Source organism: Ambystoma mexicanum, chromosome 5p (genome assembly GCF_040938575.1).
Source record: "Ambystoma mexicanum isolate Mex_15411 chromosome 5p, UKY_AmexF1_1, whole genome shotgun sequence".
NCBI classification, from domain to species: Eukaryota; Metazoa; Chordata; class Amphibia; order Caudata; family Ambystomatidae; genus Ambystoma; species Ambystoma mexicanum.
The window spans coordinates 1,116,235,948-1,116,259,446 of NC_090930.1; the positions used below are offsets into that span (position 1 = coordinate 1,116,235,948).

The 23,499-nt window shown below is 44.0% G+C and overlaps 1 protein-coding gene across 5 annotated transcripts in view; it reads left to right on the forward strand.

The window, feature by feature from the left end:
• Positions 1-23,499, forward strand: part of KIF13A (kinesin family member 13A) — a 2,203,773-nt gene that overhangs the window by 2,042,197 nt on the left and 138,077 nt on the right. For all 5 annotated transcript variants that reach the window (XM_069613597.1, XM_069613593.1, XM_069613596.1 and 2 more), the window contains one exon: positions 9,356-10,409. In XM_069613597.1, the coding sequence (XP_069469698.1) occupies positions 9,356-10,409 (1,054 nt within the window). The remainder of the gene's footprint in view (positions 1-9,355; positions 10,410-23,499) is intronic.

The following is a 23,499-nucleotide window of genomic DNA, read 5'->3' on the forward strand; positions in this document are numbered from 1 at the left end:
GGAGATTCATCCAGGGGTGAATTAAATCCTCCTGTCCCTTATTCTGGGGGGGACGAGTGTTAGGGAGAATTCTCATAAATGTGCTTATTCCCTTCACCTTAGAGACCCCCAGCAACTTTGCTGGATTTTGAGGACTTGATTTGTTTTACCTGGAGACAGTGTGAGCCTTTTATCCCCACTCTCTCATGTATTTTGATGTGTATTTTACTCTTGTGTTCTTTGATTGTGGAGTTTTAGACAACTCCATAGGCATCATCTTTTCATGTATGTCACACAGCACCCTCACTGCAGTGACACGGAGAAGCCTTTCAGGCTGTCCCAAGGTTTAAATACCTTCTCTGGGATAAACAAATTCCTAGACCCAGCACACACTATCTTACCATAGAGTGCTGGAAGGGTTACCTAGTATCCCATATGTCTAGAAACTCATGTAGCAGTCAAATACTACCCTTTCCTCTCAAAATTGCTTGTGGCAGTGGTTTTACAACGAACTGCCATGATTTTTCCCGACTGCAAACACCAGTAGCGTTAAATCGCAGGAGCCATGTTTTTCAAGATGGCGTCTGATCCTCCTTGTTTAAGCGGGTCCCGGTCTTCTTTTTTCACCATTTCTTTTTGGAAAGGCCCTTCTAGAGTTAATTTCTCTTCCACATATAAATATGGGGTTTGAAAGATTAGTTTGAAAAAACAATTTGTTGTTCGTAGTTATGCATATTTGGTCTTAGTTACGCTTGATGTTAAAGCCCTTTACACCTCTATCAACCACCAACAAGCAATCAGCAGTATTGACTATATTTTTAGAGCACACTCAGCTTCGTTCTTTGAACACATAGAAATGATTAAAGACTTACTAACAGTTGCTCTTTCCAATAATGTGTTTCTGTTTAACAACACCTACTACAGACAATGTATTGGAATTGCGATGGGGGCAAGCTACGCTCCTGCCCTTGCAAATATCTTTATGCATAACTACGAACAACAAATTGTTTTTTCAAACCAATCTTTCAAACCTCATATTTATATGTGGAAGAGATATATTGATGATGTGTTCTTGGGGTGGCAGGGTTCTATTGAATGCTTAAATGAACTTGTCACTCATCTTAACTCAAACAATTGGGGCATCCATTTTACACACACATACAGCTTTACGAGTATCAATTTTTTGGATCTTACAATTAGCATTTCAGACAATCAGTTTGTGACCAAAACCTTCAGAAAATCTACATCGGTTAACGCAGTTCTCCATGCCAGTAGTTGTCACAGGAAAACTGTGATTTCCAATATTCCGAAAGGGGAATTTATCAGGGCTAGACGTAATTGTCTGTTGAACACAGATTTCAATGAGGAATGCTCAATAATACGTCAGAGGTTTCTTACCAGAGGTTATGACTCTCGATCAGTAGCTAAAGCTGAGCAAGAAGTACGAGTCATTGAAGAGGTGCGATGTACTCACACCGAAAATACGGAATGAGACTACCCACTCCCAGAAACTGAAATTCATCACCAGATTCAATTTGGATAGTTCATTACTCTACAATATAATCAAAAGACACTGGCACATTTTACAACTCGACCAGGACATTACTCCTTGGGTTGAGAGCACACCAAGCCTCATCTATACCAAGGCAAGCAATCTTAAGAATATTCTCTCCCCCTCATTCATGCCAACATCACCACAACACCAACAACATAAAACGTGGTTACACCAACCCTCACGCCCAGGTTTCTATAAATGTGGGGGCTGTTCTGTGTGCCCACATGCACTTGAGACCACGACCATTGACTTTGGTCATTTAGGCACACACAAGATCAATTCTTTCATTAATTGCAATTCCAAATTTTGTATTTATTTTATCAAATGTGTTTGTGGTCTTTATTACATTGGCAGTACGATTCGTCCATTGAAAATCCGTATTAGGGAACATCTCTATTCAATTGCACAATCTGACTCCAAATACCCCCTAGCCATGCATTGGCAACGTGTCCATCAAATGGACAACATATCAATGATCCAATTTCCTGGGATCATGAAGGTTACACTCCCACAACGTGGAGGCAACCTGGTATTAAAACTCCGGCAACTAGAAGCCCGCTTAATATGCCAATACCGTACTGTTGATTTTGGTCTAAACACAGACCATGAACTATCCGTGTTTCTGTGACCCCATATGCTTTAGAACCCTATTGTATGTGATCTGTCATGTGTCATTAATTAAGGGTTTGAAACTATATATTTGTAACAATGGAGATCAGTCAATCAATACATGTGTTTGCATATGATTTTTTAACCTTTATTTTTGACCCGGTTACGTAATCAGTAACCATCATTGATTCAATCTATGATTCGTTAATTGGCTCCCCCTCTTGCATGTTGGCCCCAGGGTCCGTCACTTGTACTAAATGCCTTCAATTTTAATGTTCATAACACGGATGGTCCCCTGTTCGTATGTCCTAGCTGCCACTTTAATATGTGCATTTTATGGGCCTGGTTACATTCAGCCCTCCAATTATAATTTCTATACGCATACAATGCTTTTAATTACCCATCCATCCAAATGGGTTCCTCCATTGGCTGGTTGATTATACTTCTAAAGATTATTAGTGGCTATTGCCACTCTCTCACATACTATATTTTCCATTGCTTCTCTTCTGCACAATTGCAGAGGACAACACTAGTTCAATATGGCGGCCCTTCTGCCATACTGTTGGTGTCGGCATTCGGCCTTTTTCGCTGTTGCCGCCCCTTTCTGTTCCATTCAATTATGGATACAGAACCTCACGCGAGCGGCTCCATTCATTTCATTTAGCATCGGACGCGCTGGTAAGTCATCGCTCAGTTAGTTTGTAGATGAACCCTAACCTATATGGGGACTTAAATCAATTCCGTGTTAGTCTAGACGACCGCCGGAGGCAACATTCAATTTGTTAATTGATGCTTCTCTTTTGCTCTTCTCCTTACGGGTTGTTTACCACTTGGACTTTGGCTACATTTCAGCATTGCTCTGATTGACCAAATATGTTCTCTGTGCAACTGCAAGTTATTGGTATGTTGCCATTATTTTTCCAATTTCAACTATATGCTACTTTGCTCATTTTGTCTGCCAATAGGCGCTCAAAACTTTTCCTTTTTGTTAAATAGATTTTTTCTTATATTCTTCTTGCTTTATAGGGAGCCCACGTATTACTTTTCAATTCTATTTAAGGTTCAATACTTGGTAAGCCCTTTTCGCTTGACATAAATTTTCGTTATCCCTTGACTCATCTTTAATTTAATTTAATTCATTGTGTAATTATTTCCATTAGCACGAGATTTGCAGATTGACCAAGATTAAGGTACGCCTATACAATTTGGGCTTTACCCATGTACTTTGTGGCTGATCACCATTGCAACCCTTTTCCCTCAATAAATGTTCTTTATTTATTTTCTTATTTCTCTTTATCAACCTGATATCCTTTGACAAACAATGCCGCACTCCATTGATAATATGTTTTTTACCTTATGTTTAATTCAAATGTATTTTCTGCTAATTTTCTATTCAATTACTATGGCATTGTGGTTGTTTCGGCTTTTATTTTGGTTGGTACACCCTACCTGTTCCATGTGTTTTGGTTCTGGGTGTTTTTGTTCTATTTTTACTATTGATTTTGGAATTGTGTAATATTTATTTTCACCAAAATGTTGTCCAAGCACCCTCAGTAGAAGAGCATGAAGCTCGAAACGCGTGTCGGGCTGCAACGTTGTTGATTAAAATCACTCAATATAATCAGCAAATTGTGCTTTCTATTTGATATTGTGTGCGCAGTGTGAGAGCAAACCCAGTCTTCTTTTATCGTTTACTCTGTGGGTAATTTGGCAGGTTCCCACTATCGCTCTCATCCGCAGCCCACCAGCAAGCACCCAAACTTGCCATCCATGCGCTGCACCCTTTAGGGTCCTTTCTCTGCCAATTTTCTTGTTTTAAGGTACTATGAAAACCCGACTGAGAGAACTTACATCTCACTGGGAACGTGTTTGAAACTTTGGCAACTTGCAGGCCTAGTCAGCTTGTGACCCAACATATGAATCTTTCTTTTACTAACTACTTCTGAGAACTTTGGCAAATACTTTTCCGTTTAACTTCCAGATCTGCTTTATCCTATACAAGACATTAGCCCATTGACTTTGGCCTAACCTATTGCATTGAATCAACTCCTCTGGGGAACTCAAACTATTTGCACTGTTTAAGAGTAATTGTAATATTCGTTTTATTAACTTATACCTTTTTGCTCCTACTTCAATTGCTCTGAATGCCATTTTGCTCCTCCTTCAAAGTAGTCTAAATGCCTCAGAACCTGATATTGTGAAGTACTGAAGTATATTTTTGTGTGATATAGATTTCCTCCTTCTAGTGAATGTTTTATAACTGACTGTGAAATAAATTAATAAGTGTTTTACCAAGAAACCTTATACGAGTCTATTTTAATACTTGTAATTATAGATCTCTGTGTAACATCCTTACAGCTGACATTCCCTCTTGAGATAAGCCTGGCTGCTCAGCAATGCTACCACAAAACTTTGTAGGACAGACTTATACCAAAGGTTGGTTTTCCTTACACCTGTAGTCCTAGTTGTGTGTAGTGGTCCCAAAGGGTCTGCTTACAAACTTTGCCTAACAAACACCTTCAAGCAAACACTGTGTCAGAACACAATCCTAAAGGTAGTCAACTTCTCTAAGGAGTTTGTCTTATAGACAGATGCCTCCCTTACAGGATTAGGAGCCATCCTATCCCAGGTTTGCGGTGGAGTAGAACATCCCATTTTGTTCACCAGCCGCAAGTTGTTCCCACGTGAAAAACATCAATCTGTGTTGGAACTAAAGGCCCTGGCCATCAGGTGGACCATTATCCATCTTAGGTATTACCTATTAGGACGAAAGTTCACACTTGTTACAGACCACTTGCCCCTCGTTTGGATTAGCCAATGCAAAGAATCCAACCCTAGGGTCATGCAATGGTTTCTAGACCTACAACCCTATTTTTTTACTGTGGAACACCGAAAGGGAAAAGACCAGGGAAACGTAGATTTTCTTTCCCTGTTCCCCTGTGAAACAAATGTGGCTACATCGCATGGATGAAGGGTATGTGAGAAACCTGAAGGTGTCTCCCCAGCTAGTCCCCGGGTATCTGTCATCCAGGTGGCCAGGAACACGGCCATCGCTATTGAATCCTGTTCCTGGGGGTGGACCAGTGAGGGAGGATCACCTGAATGGGGGGTCTTTGGGGAGTGGGAGTTGGACACCGACGGGCGAGACACAGTAGCCTCCTTCTTTGTTCAACACCTTTTCCCCAGCCTACCACGTAGAATATTCCAAAACCGCTGCCCCCGCCCCCTTTTCCACACAAACACTTTCGCAGAACACGAAAGACAACGGACTAACACCATTTACCTGATGTTTCCCAATACCAGGGTCAGGTAATTGACCAGAATCACACACTCCCGACAGCCCTTGGCCTTCCCCACAGGGATAAAAGGTGGCGCACAAAACAAGCAAGGCAGACCACACGACGTGAGAGCTAACTCAGCACGGCAGTTCAAGAGGAGGAGAGAGACGGCGCATATTGAGGGGGTGACGAGGAGAGAAGCGACCTTGCCCTTTCCGACCAAAGCTTGTGAATCCTCCACAGAAGGAAGCATAAGACGGCAAACAATAGCCGGCGTGTGTTGCAGCAGATGTCTATGGTACGCGAGACCCTCCTCCATGGATAATCATGCTGGACAAGGACGCTGGGTTCTGTGGTACCAACCTTGACTCCAAGGATAAAGAAAGGCACGCGGTTCATCACAGCCGGTGGGTTGAGGGGACAATCGATAAGAAACCAAACTGTGTTGAATGAAAATTAGTCAACGGCTAATTTGAACTTTGAAAGGCTTAATGATACATTGATAAAAGAAGGGGAAAACCAGCAACAGAGGAGTACAGCACCACGTGGATGCACAAGCAGCAAACTTTGGGCGATTATCCAAAGGTAAAAACTATTATAACCAGAAGCCCTTGTGGAGAGGCGAAGAAAGGTCAAAGTGGTCATACAGGGGTCTTGTAAAATCCTCTGTACCGTCAAAAGTCTTCGACCGGCAGATCATTGTGAAAGCTAAGGGAAGTGAATCCCGCATGGTGAAAATTAGTAGATGAACTGTATATTGTAAAAGTTGGTGAGAGTGAACCCGGCAGAGGGAAACCGACAACGAGGGGCAAAGCCCGAAAACCTGTTTAAAAAGACATTAAGATTTGTGAAAACAAGAAGTATTGCATGACAAGTGGAAGGGAAGTGACCCCCTTGTCATTGGGGATCCGAGCCCGCCAGAGGGAGATCCAGGGGTGGAAAGATATCACCCACAGTTCACTGGGAAGGGAACTGTCTTGTGAATTTGTTGAATACAATTTCTGAGGGGTGTGCGCCCCCAGAAGAGGGGGACCCAGAGGCCTCAAAGGCGAGATACTTTCATTGAAAAGAGACTTAACTATCGATGAACCTGATAGCTGGTACAGAACTGTTAGCTCGTGCTAGCAAGGCTAGGGAGACCTCAAAGCAATCACATCCTGACTTATTATTTGAACACTGTTTTCTTTATTTCAATTCCCTATCCCACACTCTTTCTGTGATTAGTTGTAAGGATTTGGCAATAGGTTTTTCTTATTATAGGACCTTTTATTTTGACATGACGCCACTAGGACTGCCTTATTTTTCATTTGATGGTAGACGCTTGCTCCCATCTTAAATTTAGGTTTAGTTTAGGCGTTTTTCCACCCTGCATTTATAGTTCAATAAACACCCTTGAACTGTGACCACTTGTGTCTGTAAGGAACTCATGGTGGCAACAGTAAAGACAGTGTGTAGTAAATAATTTTGCCCACTTCCATGTTGCATGTTCTGAAAATCAAAGTCCTCTACGCACACTCTCGCTTTCCATTTATAAACCATGCGACAGCATATTGATCTGAAAGACTGGAAACTTGTCATGAGTTTTCAAAGGAGAGCTCATACCAATGCTTATAGGGAAATATTATACACCACACTATGGGATTTAATCATTGTTTTCATACAGGTTGTTGCAAAACATAAAAATCAATACCAGATCTTGCTGAGAGTATTTCTTTATTAGGCTACCTCATGTTTTTGGCAGTGGCTTTCAAGACCACCTAGGTATCTTTGTCAACTAGAGCATGTTGGCCAGCTCTAGCACCTGTATGTGCTCGGATGTGCTTTCATAAGTAGTTCGGGAATGGGCCTCTGTCATCTGACTCTTCATTTCCTGACCATTATTAGTAGCACTCAAACAAGCTCTGTACCAGTGGTGAAAATGTTTCAATGTGCCATGCATGGCAGAATGCTTTATCGCAGAGTGATTATGCTCAGCTGCAGGAGCAGCTTAAGTGGACTTCAAAGCTAGCTGCCAACAATATCAGTTTGCCTGATAAAGACATCATCTCGACAAAATCCCTTTTGGTTGTTTCTTTTTTTAAGCAAGTTGCACTAGTTATCATGGTATTGCAACCACATATGGAAACCTTATTTTTGCTAGGAGACTGACTTTGGATAAGTTGCTATGGTCTTGAGTATGACAGGTGAGCAAGCTATAATAGCTATTGGTAGTAAAGTCATACGATTAACTTAGTAATCATCCAACATGTACGCCCAAAGTACTCTGATTTTCATATCAGTCGGGGAATCTATTCCCTTGCCTTCAACCTCTAGGCACCATGTTTTCGGGGACAGATCAGAAACTTTGTAACTTGCATTTCAGGAGACATCTGATGGTTTTGCTAGATTCGACAAAGCATCTCATATCCACCCAGTCTCTTCGTTGGCTACAAAAAGGAGTGCAACCAAGCTGAGAAAAGTCATCCATCCGTTCCCTGTTGCACAGCCTGCTGAATTTCCAAATGTTTCACTGTCAGGGAGTTTTCTTTGTGTAATATGATTGTGCCGCCTTTGTCAAAATCCAGGCGTCTTTTGCCACCTTGTCAGGCCATGTTTACATCAATTGCCTCAGAAGAGTAGAGCAATGGTTTATATTCTTTTTGAAAAAGCTATAGCCTGGCCAGCAATTCCTGATTTGATTCTCAATTTGGTCAGTCAGTCCTACACACTACGCCCAGTCCTGATGCACAATGCATGATGCTGCTGCCATCATCATTTAATATCCTTTTTTGTTTGTAACCTTCCAACACGTAGGCAATGAAGATCGGTCCGGGGGGGTGGGGGCGACACTAAAATGAGGCACTCCCCAATTGTGACTTCTGATTTTTAACAAGGAGGACTGCTCTTTTCCAACAGTGCCCCCCCTTTGAATCCCGGCTCTGACCCACTTCATACATCCCCACATCCCCAAACATGCTGAGAGGTTGCAAAGAAGTTGAGGGGTGAGTCTTGCAAGTAGTTAATTAAAGGCCTAGGAGGGGGACATATGGGAGGGCTACACATTTTCCTTCATTGTATTGCATTGTAACAAAGGCAAAGATACTAGCACCATCTATAAGGTAGTGTTGTTACCACATGTCATAAAACAGACACACTAAGAACCAGAACCTACAGATTTTGCTACATCTGAGTATGTTACTTCATTGTCCATGTTATAAATTGGTTCTGCAGCATGCAGAAATCCACTCAAATATTAAATAAGAAGTGAAGTGACCTGTGTGTATCATGTGGTGGGCATTGAGGAAAGTTATAAGTGAGTACTTGAGAATTTAGGCGTGTTAGCCGGGCTCAAACCCCCAAATTAGCTCTCTTACTAAATCACACTAACAATAGCCAGGTCTGGAACAACTCATAGGTGGCCACCTCATTGCAGCCCCAACGATGTGGCTCCTAAGAGATGGGCCAGTACCCAGTAGTCAGGCTTTGTTCTAATTTGCCTCTTTGTTTCTTGAAACTTGTTAGTAGCAAGCATATCCCACCTTAGGGGTTCTGCACTTGTGAGACACATCCAATGTACATTGCAAGACGAGTACTTTGCGCCAGAATTATTACGCTAGTTCACTCACAAGAAACTGCCATTTGTAATGGCTTGAGCAAATGATTTAGCATGGTAAAACATGTATCTATATAATATACATTTCAGACCCATGATTATTTCTGTCAAGGCAGCTCAAAAGCATACATGTTTTGTTGTTATGCTGACCAATTTATTAAATAATTCAAGTGAAAGCTGAACGAGTAGATTCATGATAGTTTTTTGAGGGGCGCCGACTGGAGGGGTGGTTCCTCTTTGAATACAGAAAGAATGGGATTGTTGAGCCATATTTTATTTTTGTCCTGAATTGGGCATGATAGGATTAAAAACTAACCACAATTCTTCTTGATCTCACCATAGGATTCCGAAGACGAGGACAATGAACTTCAAGGCATTGGCAAGAAAGTGATGGACACACAGGGATTTACTAGTTTGCGGCCTTACATACCGGAGGAGTTTGCAGACTTCACAGTTTACAATGCTAGCCTGGAGAACAGGGACTGGTTTTCCTCCAAAGCAGACTTCATAAGCTCCCGTGTCTTGGAGAAGGAGGTATCCCGTAGCCCGACCACTAGTAGTATTACCAGTGGCTACTTTTCCCATAGTGCCTCGAATGCCACCCTGTCCGATATGCTGGTACCCAGCAGTGAAAGCAGTGAACAACTAGCCAATCACGGGAGGGCGGAGTCAGACACCTATGATGCTTCAGGGCGTTATGTGGCACAGGAGTCGAGGTGTCCTTTCAGCAAAGAAAGTGGGGAGTCTGAGGCAGTCTATGGAACTGAAAACATGAACCCTACCTCCCTCACACAAAAAGGTGCCTTAGAACAAGAGTTTCCGATGGCTCAGCATACCACACAGTGTACATTAACGCATATTTTTAGAACTGATTCCTGTTCCTCACTGGACTCTTCACTCAGGACTCGTGTGAGCAATCCTGTTGACTTTTCGCCCTGTGAAGCAACAGTAGAGAGTGTGTCAGATGTTCTAGAAGAACATGCGTTCACAGAGTTTATGGGTGTGGATGAGGGTAAAGACTTGGAGCGTTCTGGTACACCACCTGCTCATTCTACGTATACATCCAATGGAGAGAAAAGTAGGCACACTGCTGAGGTGGGCTGTTTAACAGATTTCTCTGAGGATATACAGAAGCCAGAGGACCAGCCCACTCCTTTCTGCTGCCGGGTTCACAAGGATGCTCCTCCAGAAGATGATGCACTGGGAAATAACCATCTGGATGCTTCAGATGGGGAAGACAATGCTTTGACGGAACATGCCCAGACTTTACCTAGCTGGCTGGCAATTGGGGAGCACGTCTGCATTGGACACAACAAGATTGGAGCAGTAAAATACATTGGACCAGTGGAATTTTCTCAAGGAACATGGGTTGGAGTTGAACTCACTGCCCAGTTAGGTAAGATGTGCGTAGAACAAGGTGTTTTTGTTGAATTACAATTTGTCTTTGCTTTCCAACTCTCGTAGCTACTTCAGTTTCCATGCTCCTCATTTGGGGGTTTGTTGTTGATCAGCATTTGGTTGATATTTGCTTTCTATGTAATGGAAGAGGCAGTATATTTGTTGCAAATGTATTTACTGCTTCCTCTGGCACTGCTGCTCAGGCTGGCCCCTGCAGCACCCTGTATATTAAAATCCAGCCAGGTTTCCAAGATGTCCACAAGTGTATAGGCTTGAGTAGCATGTCCCTACAACAGGTGTCAAAGCTAGCATTTGCTGAGCAGAAGCTAAAATCAGGTTCTGGGAATCCGGCATCATCCAGTATGCAGGACATGTTTTGGGGGATCGAGGAGGTAGTGTATACTGTGTCGCAAATCCAACTTCCATGTGAGATGCAAACTAGAACTTTTTGTCTATTGTATAGAACTGATTACGTTTTAAATGTCTTCTAGATGTGCCCTAATCTGCCTTTGCACACCATCTCAAGCAAACACAGAACTGTTTGTATTGCACCAGCTGCCCTTGGGCCCAAAAGTGGCTCCCGACAGCTGTTGATAAGCCAACCTTGCTCCAAACAAGAATAACATAGCTCTCAGCCCTTTTGATTTGTGTATGATGAATTTCTTTGGCGATTAATGGTGTCATTCTGAAAATCTGATTGAATTTTTATGTTCGGTGTTCTTAATCACTGAAGCCTAACTATACCAGACAGGTGATATTGTCAAGTTGTGGATGTTTTCGTTCTCACTAGGATCCATTAGTCCACAAATGTCTGTCCAGCCAACAGTTGATCCAGTGCTGTTTTTAGAATTGCAAGGAAGCTTTTATTGAAATATGAGCTAGAGTTGGAAAAATAATGCTTGTACTATGGCCACTGTTCTTTCGTTTCCTCCTCAACATCTGGTGTTAAGATCTATGGGCTGCCACCTCCTCTGTTGCAGATGCTCAATGCATCTGTGTCCCAGTACCAGAATTGCTTTGGTAGTCACATTTTGTCCCACGGATCTGCCAAGAAAATAGAAAGTGCCATTGAGCACGAGCCACCTGTCTGTACAGCTGCTTTTCCCCCCTCAGTCACACGGCTTAGTTTCGATGTACTTGCACAACAACTTGATAAATGAACTTGCAAAAGATCTAATGCAACACTGATGTATCTAAATTTTGCTTTTGTTTATACCGTATTTATTGGCTTTCTTTTTGCTGTGCAAAGAAGTGCAAAATGCATCTCTTAATTGCTGACAAAACAGCACATTCGTCTTACAGAAAATCTCAAATGGGTCTAAAAAATATGATAATTTAATGGATGTGTTTATTACAGCAACATGTATAAAGAAATTCAACCGTGCTTCCAAGCATGCAGTGCCTTTGTTGTGATTTCAGTCAGTACGCAGGAACCTTTAGAGCTGGAAAGGGGACTATTTTGAGATTTGACCCTCTCACGGCAACACCTTTCAAGAGAGAGACATGATTGATTTAAAAAAGGAAGGTAACCAAACTAGTATGAAACATTTATGTAATTTTATTTTCAAAACAGCCTCATTTCTCACCTTGTTAGTCAAGGAGATGCCCTGCTGATTGGGGCCTGAGCCTGTGCTTAGCAAATTGATTGGTTTCATTCTTGTGCCCTTGGTAATAAGAGATATGTACTCCATTGTTGGAAACCCAGCCGAAAGCCCTCTCTGTTGTCACCCACTCATCACACCTTTGTCCGCTATGATAAGTAGAAGCAGTCCCTCTTCTGCTCTTCTATACCCATAAACACAACAATCTGGTGCTGTGGTTCCATGCACATGCCATTTTCAAAACTGTATTGCAAGGCTGATTTTCCAGAAGTCCTGTGGTCGGGGTCTTAAGGTATGTCCTCTTGATTTAGCGATTGCCTCAGGCGCACTGTTCTCTCCAAGTGGTAGTGTGACAGAGCAGCCCAAGTATAATTCTCAGAGTGTGGTGGTTAACAGGTTCATTACACTCTTCTCACAAATGTATACAAACTATGTTTGTTTTTATGAAAATATCTTTATATAAGATAAGGGAAGAGATAAAACCACTACATCTTCACGAAGTAAACTTCATAAAATACATGCAACATTTTAACAAGTCAGTAGAAATGGCTCAAGTTGTTCAGAGTTCAGTAAAGAGTCTTTCTTAGTAAGGAAAATGGAATCAAAAGTAAGTAGAACACTTTTCCTATCTAAGCCACAGCAGAGTTTTCAGAGAGACCCAGCAAGAGCAGTTGTGTGGATGTGGACAGGCTTTCACAGGGAAAGCTCTACCTTCTGCAAAAGTGCCCATAGGAGTAGTTTCTGGAGTTCCGGTGGAGTTTTAGCCAAAGAAAGCCCTGTGAGGATGACGAGGTGTCCCAGATATGAACATTCAAGTAGTAAGGAAAGAATTTTCCAGTATCAGCTGCGAGTCAAGAGAACAATACTGTGGGTCCCAATAGTCCGTTCTACAGCAGATGTTTTTCTGCTGTCCATAGAAAGTGTATGCTCCTTGGCGACAACCATAGGTTCCGGTGATGACACATCAATGCAGGAGGGACCCCCAAGTCATGTGACGTTAGGTAGATTTTTCAGGGGATGTGAAACCATCTGACAGGGTTCCAACTAAAAGGTAGACCATGCCTCGCCACAGTGGCTTAACTCAAGGAAGGGGGAGGAAGGCGTTTAGTGATGTACAGGGAATCCCCACAGTTACCCCCAAAGGATAACTACACTGGTATACTGAAAAATAGACACTTTTTTGCCATTCAAATTTGATTGAAAACAAAATTATGGAACAGTACACATCTCCTTTAGCTCAGATACATAAATCTAGAGCAGCATCCATTCACATAAACATTGCCGTTGAATATCATGATAACATTTAGATCAAGATAAACCATTACAGCATGGAATAAAATGAAAAACAACCCAACGGGTGGAAAAAATGTAAATAATAAATAATACCAAAACATACATTATCCAGCACTGGGGAGATTAACTAGTTAGTGGAGGTGACGCTTTAAGTTAATATCACAATAACATAAACAAAATCATATCATGTGGTTTATGATGGAGACCAGGGTTAACGTTCTGAGCCACAAAGTGGATGAAGGGCTCCCATTCATCAAGAAATTTGGACATTTTGCCTTTCTGGGCGGCTTCGATTTTACAAATTGCTGCTATAAACCACACTTTAACCCACCACTCCCTAATGTCTGGTGCAGTGGGAGACCTCGATTTCCGTGCTAATACTATTCTGGCAGCGGCCAGGAAGTGTATGAGTAACTTGACTGACAATCTATATTGCTCTTCAAAGTCCTCATCCCCCAAAAGCAGTGTCATAGGGTCCATGGGGAGATCTATCGCTGTGATCCCCTTAATTTGAGCCAAAACCTCCTTCCAATAGGACTGGATCACAGTGCCAGACCACCAAATATGATAAGAGTCCCTTGGGGCTGCACACATCTCCAGCAGCGGTCTGGAATAGCAGAGTCGATCTTATGAAGCCGTGAATGGGTGAGGTGCCATAAGAATAACAGCGTATAACTGTTGTCTTTCAACAGTACACATCTAGAATATTTAGCAGCCCTGTTCCAAACATTGTACCACCTAAGATCTCCTATGGGGACATTCATCTCTTCTTTCCAATGCAACATATAGGCATACAGGGGCTTAAAGCGACGAGCATTATGAACCTGATACAGTGAGGAAACCCTATGCGAAGGGGGGGTCACCAACAAAGAGATCCTTGAATGGGGTTGTATCTCTTTTAACCCTATGAGAAGGGGGGGGTCACCAACAAAGAGATCCTTGAATGGGGTTGTATCTCTTTTAGCCTGCTGGGAGACCTTTGTGCTAGATATCCAGTGGCAGAGTTGTATATAAGTATTTATTAGTGTCCCGTACCATGAAGACCTGCTTACACTTCTCGAAAGTCAAGAGAAGCTCTGACTCAAAGAGCTGACACAGCCGCTCCAGACCTCCTTCAACCCATCCAGTGAACCTACCCTGCTTGACAACCTGGAGGGAATTTAGGTGTGTTCCATATGCGAGTAAGGGGGTAAGGAAACGTAGTCCCCGGGTACTTATGAGTTGCCTTGTCCCAATATTCCATTAGAACCCGGGTCGTCAGAAGGAGGTTAGCCTCCTTCTTACGGACTGAGGGAGACCTCCAGCACCAATCAATGTAGGGGAGTTTGCAGCCTGGACTGCTCTATAGTTAACCAATGCTTAGGGTTTCGGTCTGTGCTCACGCTCTCGAACAAAGGGGCTAATGGAGCTGCATAAAGGTAGGTCTCAATATCTGGATACCCCAGACCCTGTTTATCATTTGCTGTCATCATAGTACAACAGGAGATCCTCAGAGATTTCTTAACCCAGATAAAGCTAAAAATGGACATTTGCAGGTCTATAAGGGCCTGTTTGGCAACCCAAACCGGAAGAGCTTGGAAAGCATATAACAGGCATGGTAATAATGTCATTTTAAGGGACGCAACCCACCCCAGCCATGAGGTATCAGTCGGCGCCCATCGGAGAAGGTCAGCCTTGTCAGAGGAAAAAGGGACAGTAATGTTCGGTACATATAACTGAGAGTGAGAAGGTGTAATCTGGAACCCCAAATACTTGAAAGAAGTCTCGGTCCATTGGAAGTTAAACCCCCTCTGAAGTTCTTGTTTCATCTCCGGACTCACCGAGACATTAGGAATAGTGGATTTAGAATAAAGAAATGTACAACTCGCGACCTGATGGAACGACTCCAGCCAAGAAACTATGTGAGGTAACGCTTTCCGAGGAGAGTGATGCATAAAGAAGAAGTCATCAGCGTAAAGCGCAACCTTGTGTTGATGACCAGCTATAGTAATACCGCACATATTATCTGATGACTTGATCTTACTTGCCAAGGGCTCCGTTGATGGTGTAAATATCAGTGGGGACAATGGACACCCTTGGCAAGTTCCCCTAGTCGGGGCCAGAGGCTCAGACAAAGCCCCATTTCATTTTATGTGAGTAGTTGGATTAACAAAATTGGCTTGAATTCTCTTGATAAAAAGCGGGCCAAAACCACTCTGCACTTTGAGGAGATATGACGAGACTATACGGACAAATGCTATTTCAGCATCTATAGATAGCACCGCCAATTGCTGGTCATGTCTCTTTGCACACTCAATCACATCCAGGGGTCTTCGGACATTATCAAAAGTTTGACTCCCTGAGATAAATCCCATTGGCCCATCTGGGACTATACATGGAAGAACAGCTGCTAAGGGACTGCGAGAACCTTAGAATAGATTTGAGAATCATAATTTAGTCAGCCACTTGATGCAGTGTTAAAAGTCTATAAAGCACAGACAAGGGCTGTGACTCTGTACTGAGCTCCATTATGGGGCTTTTCAAAAGCTCCTGAGATACAGGTAAAGGAGAACACATTTTTTTAGAAGGTTACTGGGAATACCAGTATCCACTCACTATATATCAATTCAGAGGGAACTTGGAATGGATTTCTGGGAGGACCAATGGGCCTTGGCCGCAATTACTTTTTGGCTACGTCTTTGGGCGAACAATCATGCTACCCTATGTCATTTCATTATCAGGACATTAATGTCAAGGGACAATTGGAAGCAAATTCAGTGGCTGGCCTTTATTGATCCGGCTCTGTCCCGAAGTAACATTCAGGTTCTCCCCCCCCCCCCCCCGATAATCTGTTGTCTAGCGGCCAATTGAGATCTTATAAACTCATTCTGGGACAGACCATAAGGAGAAAAGAGATTTTATTAAATTTGGTACCAATTCGGATAAAGTACACGCGATGATCAGTAGGGTGATGGAGATTCAGCCCTACTTAGTTTGGGGTACAAAAATTGGAAACTGCTGGCTGATCACGCATGCTAGATTTCGACTGCCTACAGCTGAGGGGAACTACATCTAAATGGACTGGGTATTCTGATATTTCAGAATGACCTGCATGTGGGGCAGATAGAGAAGACCTGAATCATCTTTTATTGTTCTGCCCAGCGTACAATTCTGTGAGACGGTCCAAGCTATTGCCGGTCCTTAGGTCAGCAAACATCTGCTCCTGCAGGCCCGCTGTGTTGTTTCTCCTGCCTGCGGACTCTGTGTTGACAGAGTGGGCTCTTTTATCCTTCTTGAAGAGAGGCATGCATCAAAGAAAGGGGTACCTGGTTCACCCAACTTAAAGGGATTCTCTAAATATGAGGATAACGCATTATGCACGTTAAGATATAGATTGTGTACATGATAAAATGTATTGGTCGTATTTTGATGCTCTCTTTCTATTCTTATACTCCCAGGAATGGTTTTATCTCATGCTCGTACATTATGCACGCTAAACCAGTGATTATGTATTGGATTTTATGTAATGGCTGCTATTTTTGCTGTCTGTCTCTTTTTAAATGAAGCATTTTCTTATTCTGATTTCATTGAACTGGACACCGGATACGTTGCGTAAGATGTTAATGGTCCATTTTATCATGTGATGTGTTTTTTGTTTTTATGTGTTTAATGGATTATGTGATGCGAATAAACATATTGACAGACTGAGAATTAAGAACTGCAATAAGGTGGTATGATGTGCTAAGGATGGGATCTTTATCAAGGATTCAACCATGTTGGGTATAGATGTCGCTGTATCAGTAAAGCTGTTGGAAAGTGAGACTAACTGCGGGGGTGAGAAGGTCTATAAATTTCTTATAAAATGGAGCCGAATAGCTATCCGGCCCTGGGGCCTTATTGTAAGGAAGACTGTATAACCGGGGTCACCTCCTCTAACGTGATTGGATACTCTAGTGCCTTTCGATCTTCAGCGGAGATGAAAGGCAACTTTGCTTTTCTAATGAACATTTAATGGACCTCCTCGTCCCACCTATCAGTGCTAAGAAGAGACTTAGGATGTGCATTTTAGAGTCCTCATCATCTTTCAACTGTCCCGTTATGTCCCACGGCTTAACGATAGCATTTTTAGCCACCTTCAATTTGTACGCCAGGAGACGCAAGGCCTTGTTAGAGGTGTTAAAATAAAATTGTTTGGTCTGTAGAAATGTGTGAGGCAAAAAAAATTAGGCATGGGGGACTTTAGCAGGGGAGGTGAGAGAGAAGGAAGAAGAGAAAAGGAGGGTCTTGAGAAGATTCCGGAACTTAAGGAAATCCGGATCCAGTATGAGAGGGGCAGGGAGGTCATTCCAGAGGGAGAGGAACCTGCGGAGGAGAGGGATCTCCCCTCCGATTTGGTACATCGTTTGATCTGCAGAGAATTGGAGCTACAAGACCAAAGGGCTCTAGCAGGAAGGTATGTAGAGAGTGAGTGTTGGGTGTAACAGGGTCCTAGGCCCCAGAAAGTCTTATGGGTGATGCAGAGGGTCTTGAACTTAATCCTCGCTGCAACCGGGAGCCAGTGGATAGATTTTAGGGCTGGAGAGATGCAGTCCCTGGGCTTGAGGCCAAGGATAAATCTTGCAGTCCTATTCTGCATTAGTTGATGGGTGAAAAGGGAGGATTTAGAGAGATTGAGGAAGAGGCTGTTGAAGTAATCCAGCCTATAGAGGACCAGAGCTCTAGATACATTGACTTTCTTGGGGAAGGTGGGAAAAGGGAGAATGCCTCTGAGGAGAGAAGGAGAGAGAGGAGTCGAAAATGACACCAAGGTTTATTGCCTCACAAGAGATTGAGGGGAGAGGGCCCATGCAGGGCGGCCAGAGAGTAGGAGCGAGCTGGGGTCACAATGAGAAGGATGTCATTCTTAATGGCGTTAAGGCAGAGATCATTAGCGGGCACACCATACCTGAATAGCAGTCAGTCGGGAATGAGAGAGGAAGAAGAGGAGGAAGTGGAAGGAAGTTTTAAGGAGAGCTGCGTGTCGTCTGCATTTCAATGGAAGTGAGGTGATAAAGCAGAGATTAAATGGGCTGAAGGGGCAAGATAGATGTTGAACAGCCACGACGAGAGGATAGAGCCCTGAGGGATGCCGCAGGTGAAGAGTGTAATGGAGGAGAGAAAAGGGCCCAGTTGAACCTGGGATGGTCGATCAGAGAGTTGATAGGTCAACCAATCCAGTGCCAGGTCCATGATGCAAATGGTATCACAGAGCCGGTTTATAAGGGTGGCATGATTGACCATATCAAAGGTAGAGGAAAGGTCAAGAAGGATGTGAATCGAGGGAGAGTTGGTATCGAGATTTGAGAGCAAGTGTTCATGGTTGTTCAGGAGGGCAGTTTCCGTGCATCTGGCTGCTCTGAAGCCAGACTGGTGGTTGTGGAGACAACCAACAGATTCAGTGTGTTGGATCAGCTGGGAAATGACCAGCTTCTCCAAAGGTTTTCGCAAGAAGGGGGTGATTGAGATAGGGCGGTAGTTAGCTGGGCAGGTGGGGTCAGCAGAAGGCATTTTGAGAAGAGGGTGCACAAGGGAGTGCTTTAGGAGTGGCGGGAAGGAGCCAGTGGCAAAGGAGTGATTGGAGAAATCAGCCAAGGCTGAAGCAAGGGAGGCAATGTGGTCCTTAATAGTTCTAGAGCAGCAGGGACCACCTGTTTGGAAGAGACTTTCATAGAGAGGACTTGTCTAGAGACCTTATGCAGTGATATGGGCGAGAAAGAGGAGAGTAGCAGGGAAAGCAAGAGGGGGGCCAAGAGAGGCCTGAGAGCGAGTGAGGGAGAAGGAAGGGGTGTAGAGGAGAGTTGGGGGAAATGCAATTTCTGATGTTTGTTAATCTGCTTAGAATCACATGCTGTGCAGATGGTCCGACATCCAGTGGTAACCGCGGAGCATTACATCTTGTCTTTCGAGAATCTAAAGGGGACGGCGACATGGGCGTGGCTGTAACACTACGTGACGTGTAGTGTACCCAAGATCGCCCAGCATACTTGTTGCCTTGATCAAAGCTCGTAAAACTTGCTTATTGTCCCATCAACCTTTGGTTGACTAATTATATAAAATATCCATATCACCCTATCTGTTCCTTATTTCGACGGTTGTTACAGACTTCCAACGAAGACCTTCAAGAACTTGACGGCGGTGATCCAGTCGGCGCTGCCGACCACGTGGCCGGCCTATACAGTAGGGAGAGTGGGGTCGGGGTGAACATTTCTATACAAATTGAGAATGCCTTTCCCTTTCCTTCCTTTTTCCCTTTCGGTCTTGGTCACTCTACCCATCCTCAGCTATGGAGAGGACTCCATTTAGGTTTTGCCCTAATTGTAGGAGCAAATTCCCTTGGAAAGATGGGCACAGACGGTGTAACCGGTGCTTGTCCCTCGATCACAAAGAAGAAGGATGCACGGCTTGTAAGCTCCTCCGTCCGAAGACATTAAAGGAGCATAGAGTCAAGCGGTGGGTGGCCTACGGTATGTCGAAGGCCGAATGTTCTCCCACCGCCGCAGCCACTGAATCTGACAACGGCGAGAGAGACGATCATACCTCAGAACCGGAGGTTGTTGACCTTTTGACGGAACACTCGCGTTCCGCATCGTCTGTCCCCTGCCCCGCTAGGCACGGCTTCGGCACTGCTATGGGGAAGTCGCACTCCGGCGACAAAGATGAACATGTACACAGCACAAAGCACACAACCCCAAGTCATTCTTCGGCCAGCTCAAAGAAGAAGTCAGCGCCAACGGGTACACCGGAAGCTAAGGGCGGCACCCAGCGACCGTCGGGGATCGGCACCCCTCCCCGCAGTCGCAAATGCGCTTAGCAACCGGGCAATCGAAAACAAAGGGCGCTATCCCTAATATACCAGGTTCTTTCGAGACGCTTCGCAAGAAGGCGTCCGGTGACGATAGATTTCCGGTTCTGCCGAAAAAGGCGGTCGCAGAAGATAAGGGCCCAGCACCGCCGAAAAAGGCAGCCATTCAGGACAAGGCACCGGCAAAGAGGACCCCCTCACAATCGCAGGCTGAAGCTACGCACCTCCCGACTGCGGTGGACATTGCCGACAGCTTAGCTAGGATTGTCACCGCCGATTCTCAGAAGCGGCAACCTGGAGATGCGCCAAGGCCCATGGATCTGCTGAGGTCCAAGGATGGCTTAAGCGGGGTACCGGAACCCACCCATAAACCAAAAGAGAAGCACAGAGACGTCTCACCTCTGTCGGTACCTCAAGAGGAGTTCTCTGAGGGTCGAAGAAGGGCTATTTTTGACGATGAGATGGAAATCTCTACGCTTTTTTACAGATGAACACGATCAAGACCTTTTTCCACCTCTAGACTATTCTAGGTCATCGGTTTGGACTAGAGAAAAGTTTGAGAATTGTATGGAAAGGCTGGACAGGTTTTGTTTCCCGTTCAGAACAACCTACACCAAGGAGGCCAAGGGATGAGAGCTCTATGGACCCCAAAGCTAAATTTCCAAGACTTTTTGACCCCTCCTTAGAAGAGGATATATTCAATTAAGACCTTACTGAGGAAGACATTCCTGCTGACACTCAGGATGAGGAATTCATCAACCCTGAGGACAAGCATGATCCCATAGAGGGCTGGGAAGAAAACCCAGATGTGGGTGACCCTCAACCATGGCAGTCACTGGATCATCAAGACCCTGATGCCCTGTCTCCGGACTCTTCCCCAGTCCATTCCCACTAGGCAACAACCCTCGCCAGTGAATGACCAGTTGACTTTTAACGTAATGTTGCGTAAAGCAGCTGATCACTTTAAAATTGCTACAGATGAAGCGGTCCCCGAAGCTGACTTCGTGGAGGACATCCTTAAGGAGAAACCGCCGGCCAGCCAGGCTATTCTTCTCTTCAAATCAATCAAGGAACTTCTAGCACCCTCCTTATTAACACCTGCTCTCACAAGAGGTGTCAACCCAAGAATAGAAAAACTCTTTCGCCCTTCTCCATCAGACCCTCTGTATATCAGAGGTCATTCCACCCCAGACACCCTGGTGGTGACTACGACACGAAAGAGGGCAGGGGTCCCTTTGTCAACAGGCGAGGCACCCCCTGATAAGGAAGTTAAGCGACTTCATGCCCTTGGGAAAAGTATCACGGTTGCGGCAGCGTTCTCAACGCGCATTGCCAACAACAATACCTTGTTGGCCAGCTGTGCCGATGCCCAGTGGGCCTCACTACAGGAAGGCTTACAGGAGGTTCCTGAACCCCTATGTACTCATCTCCTCACCACTGTCACTGAGGGCAGACAGGTGGACCAAAGCATTCTTAAGAATACTTTGGATTCTGCAGAAACGACTGGTCGATCCCTTGCTCAGGGCACACTCCTGAAGAGACATGAGTGGCTACCAAATTCTGGATTCCAGCCAGAGACGCAAGCGTCACTGATAAACCAGTGGAAGAATCCAATCTGTTTGGGAAGTGTCAGGTACTGTCAGGTTGGAGTGACATATTCTTTACATACAGTATCATATACTCATTTACATTGGGTCAGGGGAGACACATATTTAGTATAGAAAGGTTTTAGGAAGTTATTATGGGTTATATTTTTAAACAGCCAATTTTGCCCTTAACCTTCATTGCAGTCTATGGAAATTGCCCCAAGCCAAGATGGAGGTTCTCAGTCTAAATTCTGATTGGCTGGGGATTGTTTATAGGGAGGACAATGAACATTCTAAACTGCCTTTCATCGTCCTTGCCCAGCTGAGAGGTTGTGTGCCTTGTTGCTCCTGCTTAACTTTGTCAAGGGTGACAAGTTTCTAGCAGTTGAGCGGAAGATCTGAAAGTATAACAGGAGTCGTGTTTGGAGTTTGGTGGAGACACAGGACAGGAGTCAGAAATTTCCATTTTTTCTGAGAAAAGAAGTTTTCAAGCCTTATTCACAAGATAAGTGACCTTCTAGTTTTGTTGAACTTTGTAAAAAGGTTATATTTATCTAAGGGATTGAAATCGCAAATCTGTATCTAAAAAGATTGAAGCGCGTACGTTTGTTTTTATCGCTACGTGTCAATTCGAACTAGCGCGTGCGTTTTTTCCGGTTACTTTGAGCCTGCGCGTGTGTCTCTGCACGTGAGAGTGAAGCGCGAGCGTGTACTTTGGACTCGCGTTTACTGTTCGTTTACGTGAGGGTTTTTCTGCGTGATACAAGAAGCGTGTGTGTTTTTTCTCGCGATTTGGTTATTTGCGCGTGTGCGTATTTATTCGTGAGTTGGCCTTTAGCGCGTGTAATTTTTATCACGTCTTGGACTTTAGCGCGAGTGCGTTTTACCCGCGAATTGAATTGTCAGCGCAGCGCGTGTGCGTATTTCCCGCGACTTGGAGGAAAGCGTGTGTCATTTTTTATCACGTCTTGGACTTTAGCGCGAGTGCGTTTTTCCTGCGAATTGGATTGTTAGCGCGTGTGCGTATTTCCCGCGATTTGGAGAAAAGCGCGTGTGATTTTTTTTTTTTCCCGCGGTTTTGAATTTTAGCACGTGTGCTGGCTTTCCATGTGAAGATTCCATCGCAAGTTAAATTCGTTCCTGAGAAAAAGACACTCTACAAAGAAAATATTAAAAACAAATACAAGAACTTAAAAGAATTTCCTAAAACTTATTTGAAGACTTTGTTCAAGAATCTTAGGGTTGAGCAGACTAACTACAAAGTTAAATTACATTCATGGACCTACTGAGAAGGCTGAATGATCTATAAGATTCTGGTCCACAAGTAAGGAAGACTTGTCTGCTTATCACTTCTCTGGGCATTCTGAAGAGAAGTACCAGGTATGGTTTTTAAACTATTTTGGTAAAGGATTTAGAGTTTAAGGTTAGTATATTAACCCATGAGTAATGAGGTATATTGCATGTTTATGTTTTAACTACAGGAGAAGAACCAGCGAGTTCATAGGTTCCAGCCTGGTGTTTGTTTCTTTGTCCCTTCCCCCTTTCCCCTGAAAGTGAGGTAAACTGAGCAGTTATATTTATGTCAGCTCAGAGTGCCACATTTTGGGTGGATTGTCAGGGGTTCAGCAGCTTCTGCAGACACCAGGTTCTCAGCATGACAGGAAGGTGGTCGATGTGACCCTCGAGACCGCAGAAAAGGAGCATGATACCTAAAAACAATGGACCAGATTACACAAAGACCCTCTACAAGATGATGATCTTGGTCCAAACGGCTTTTTCATGGCTAAC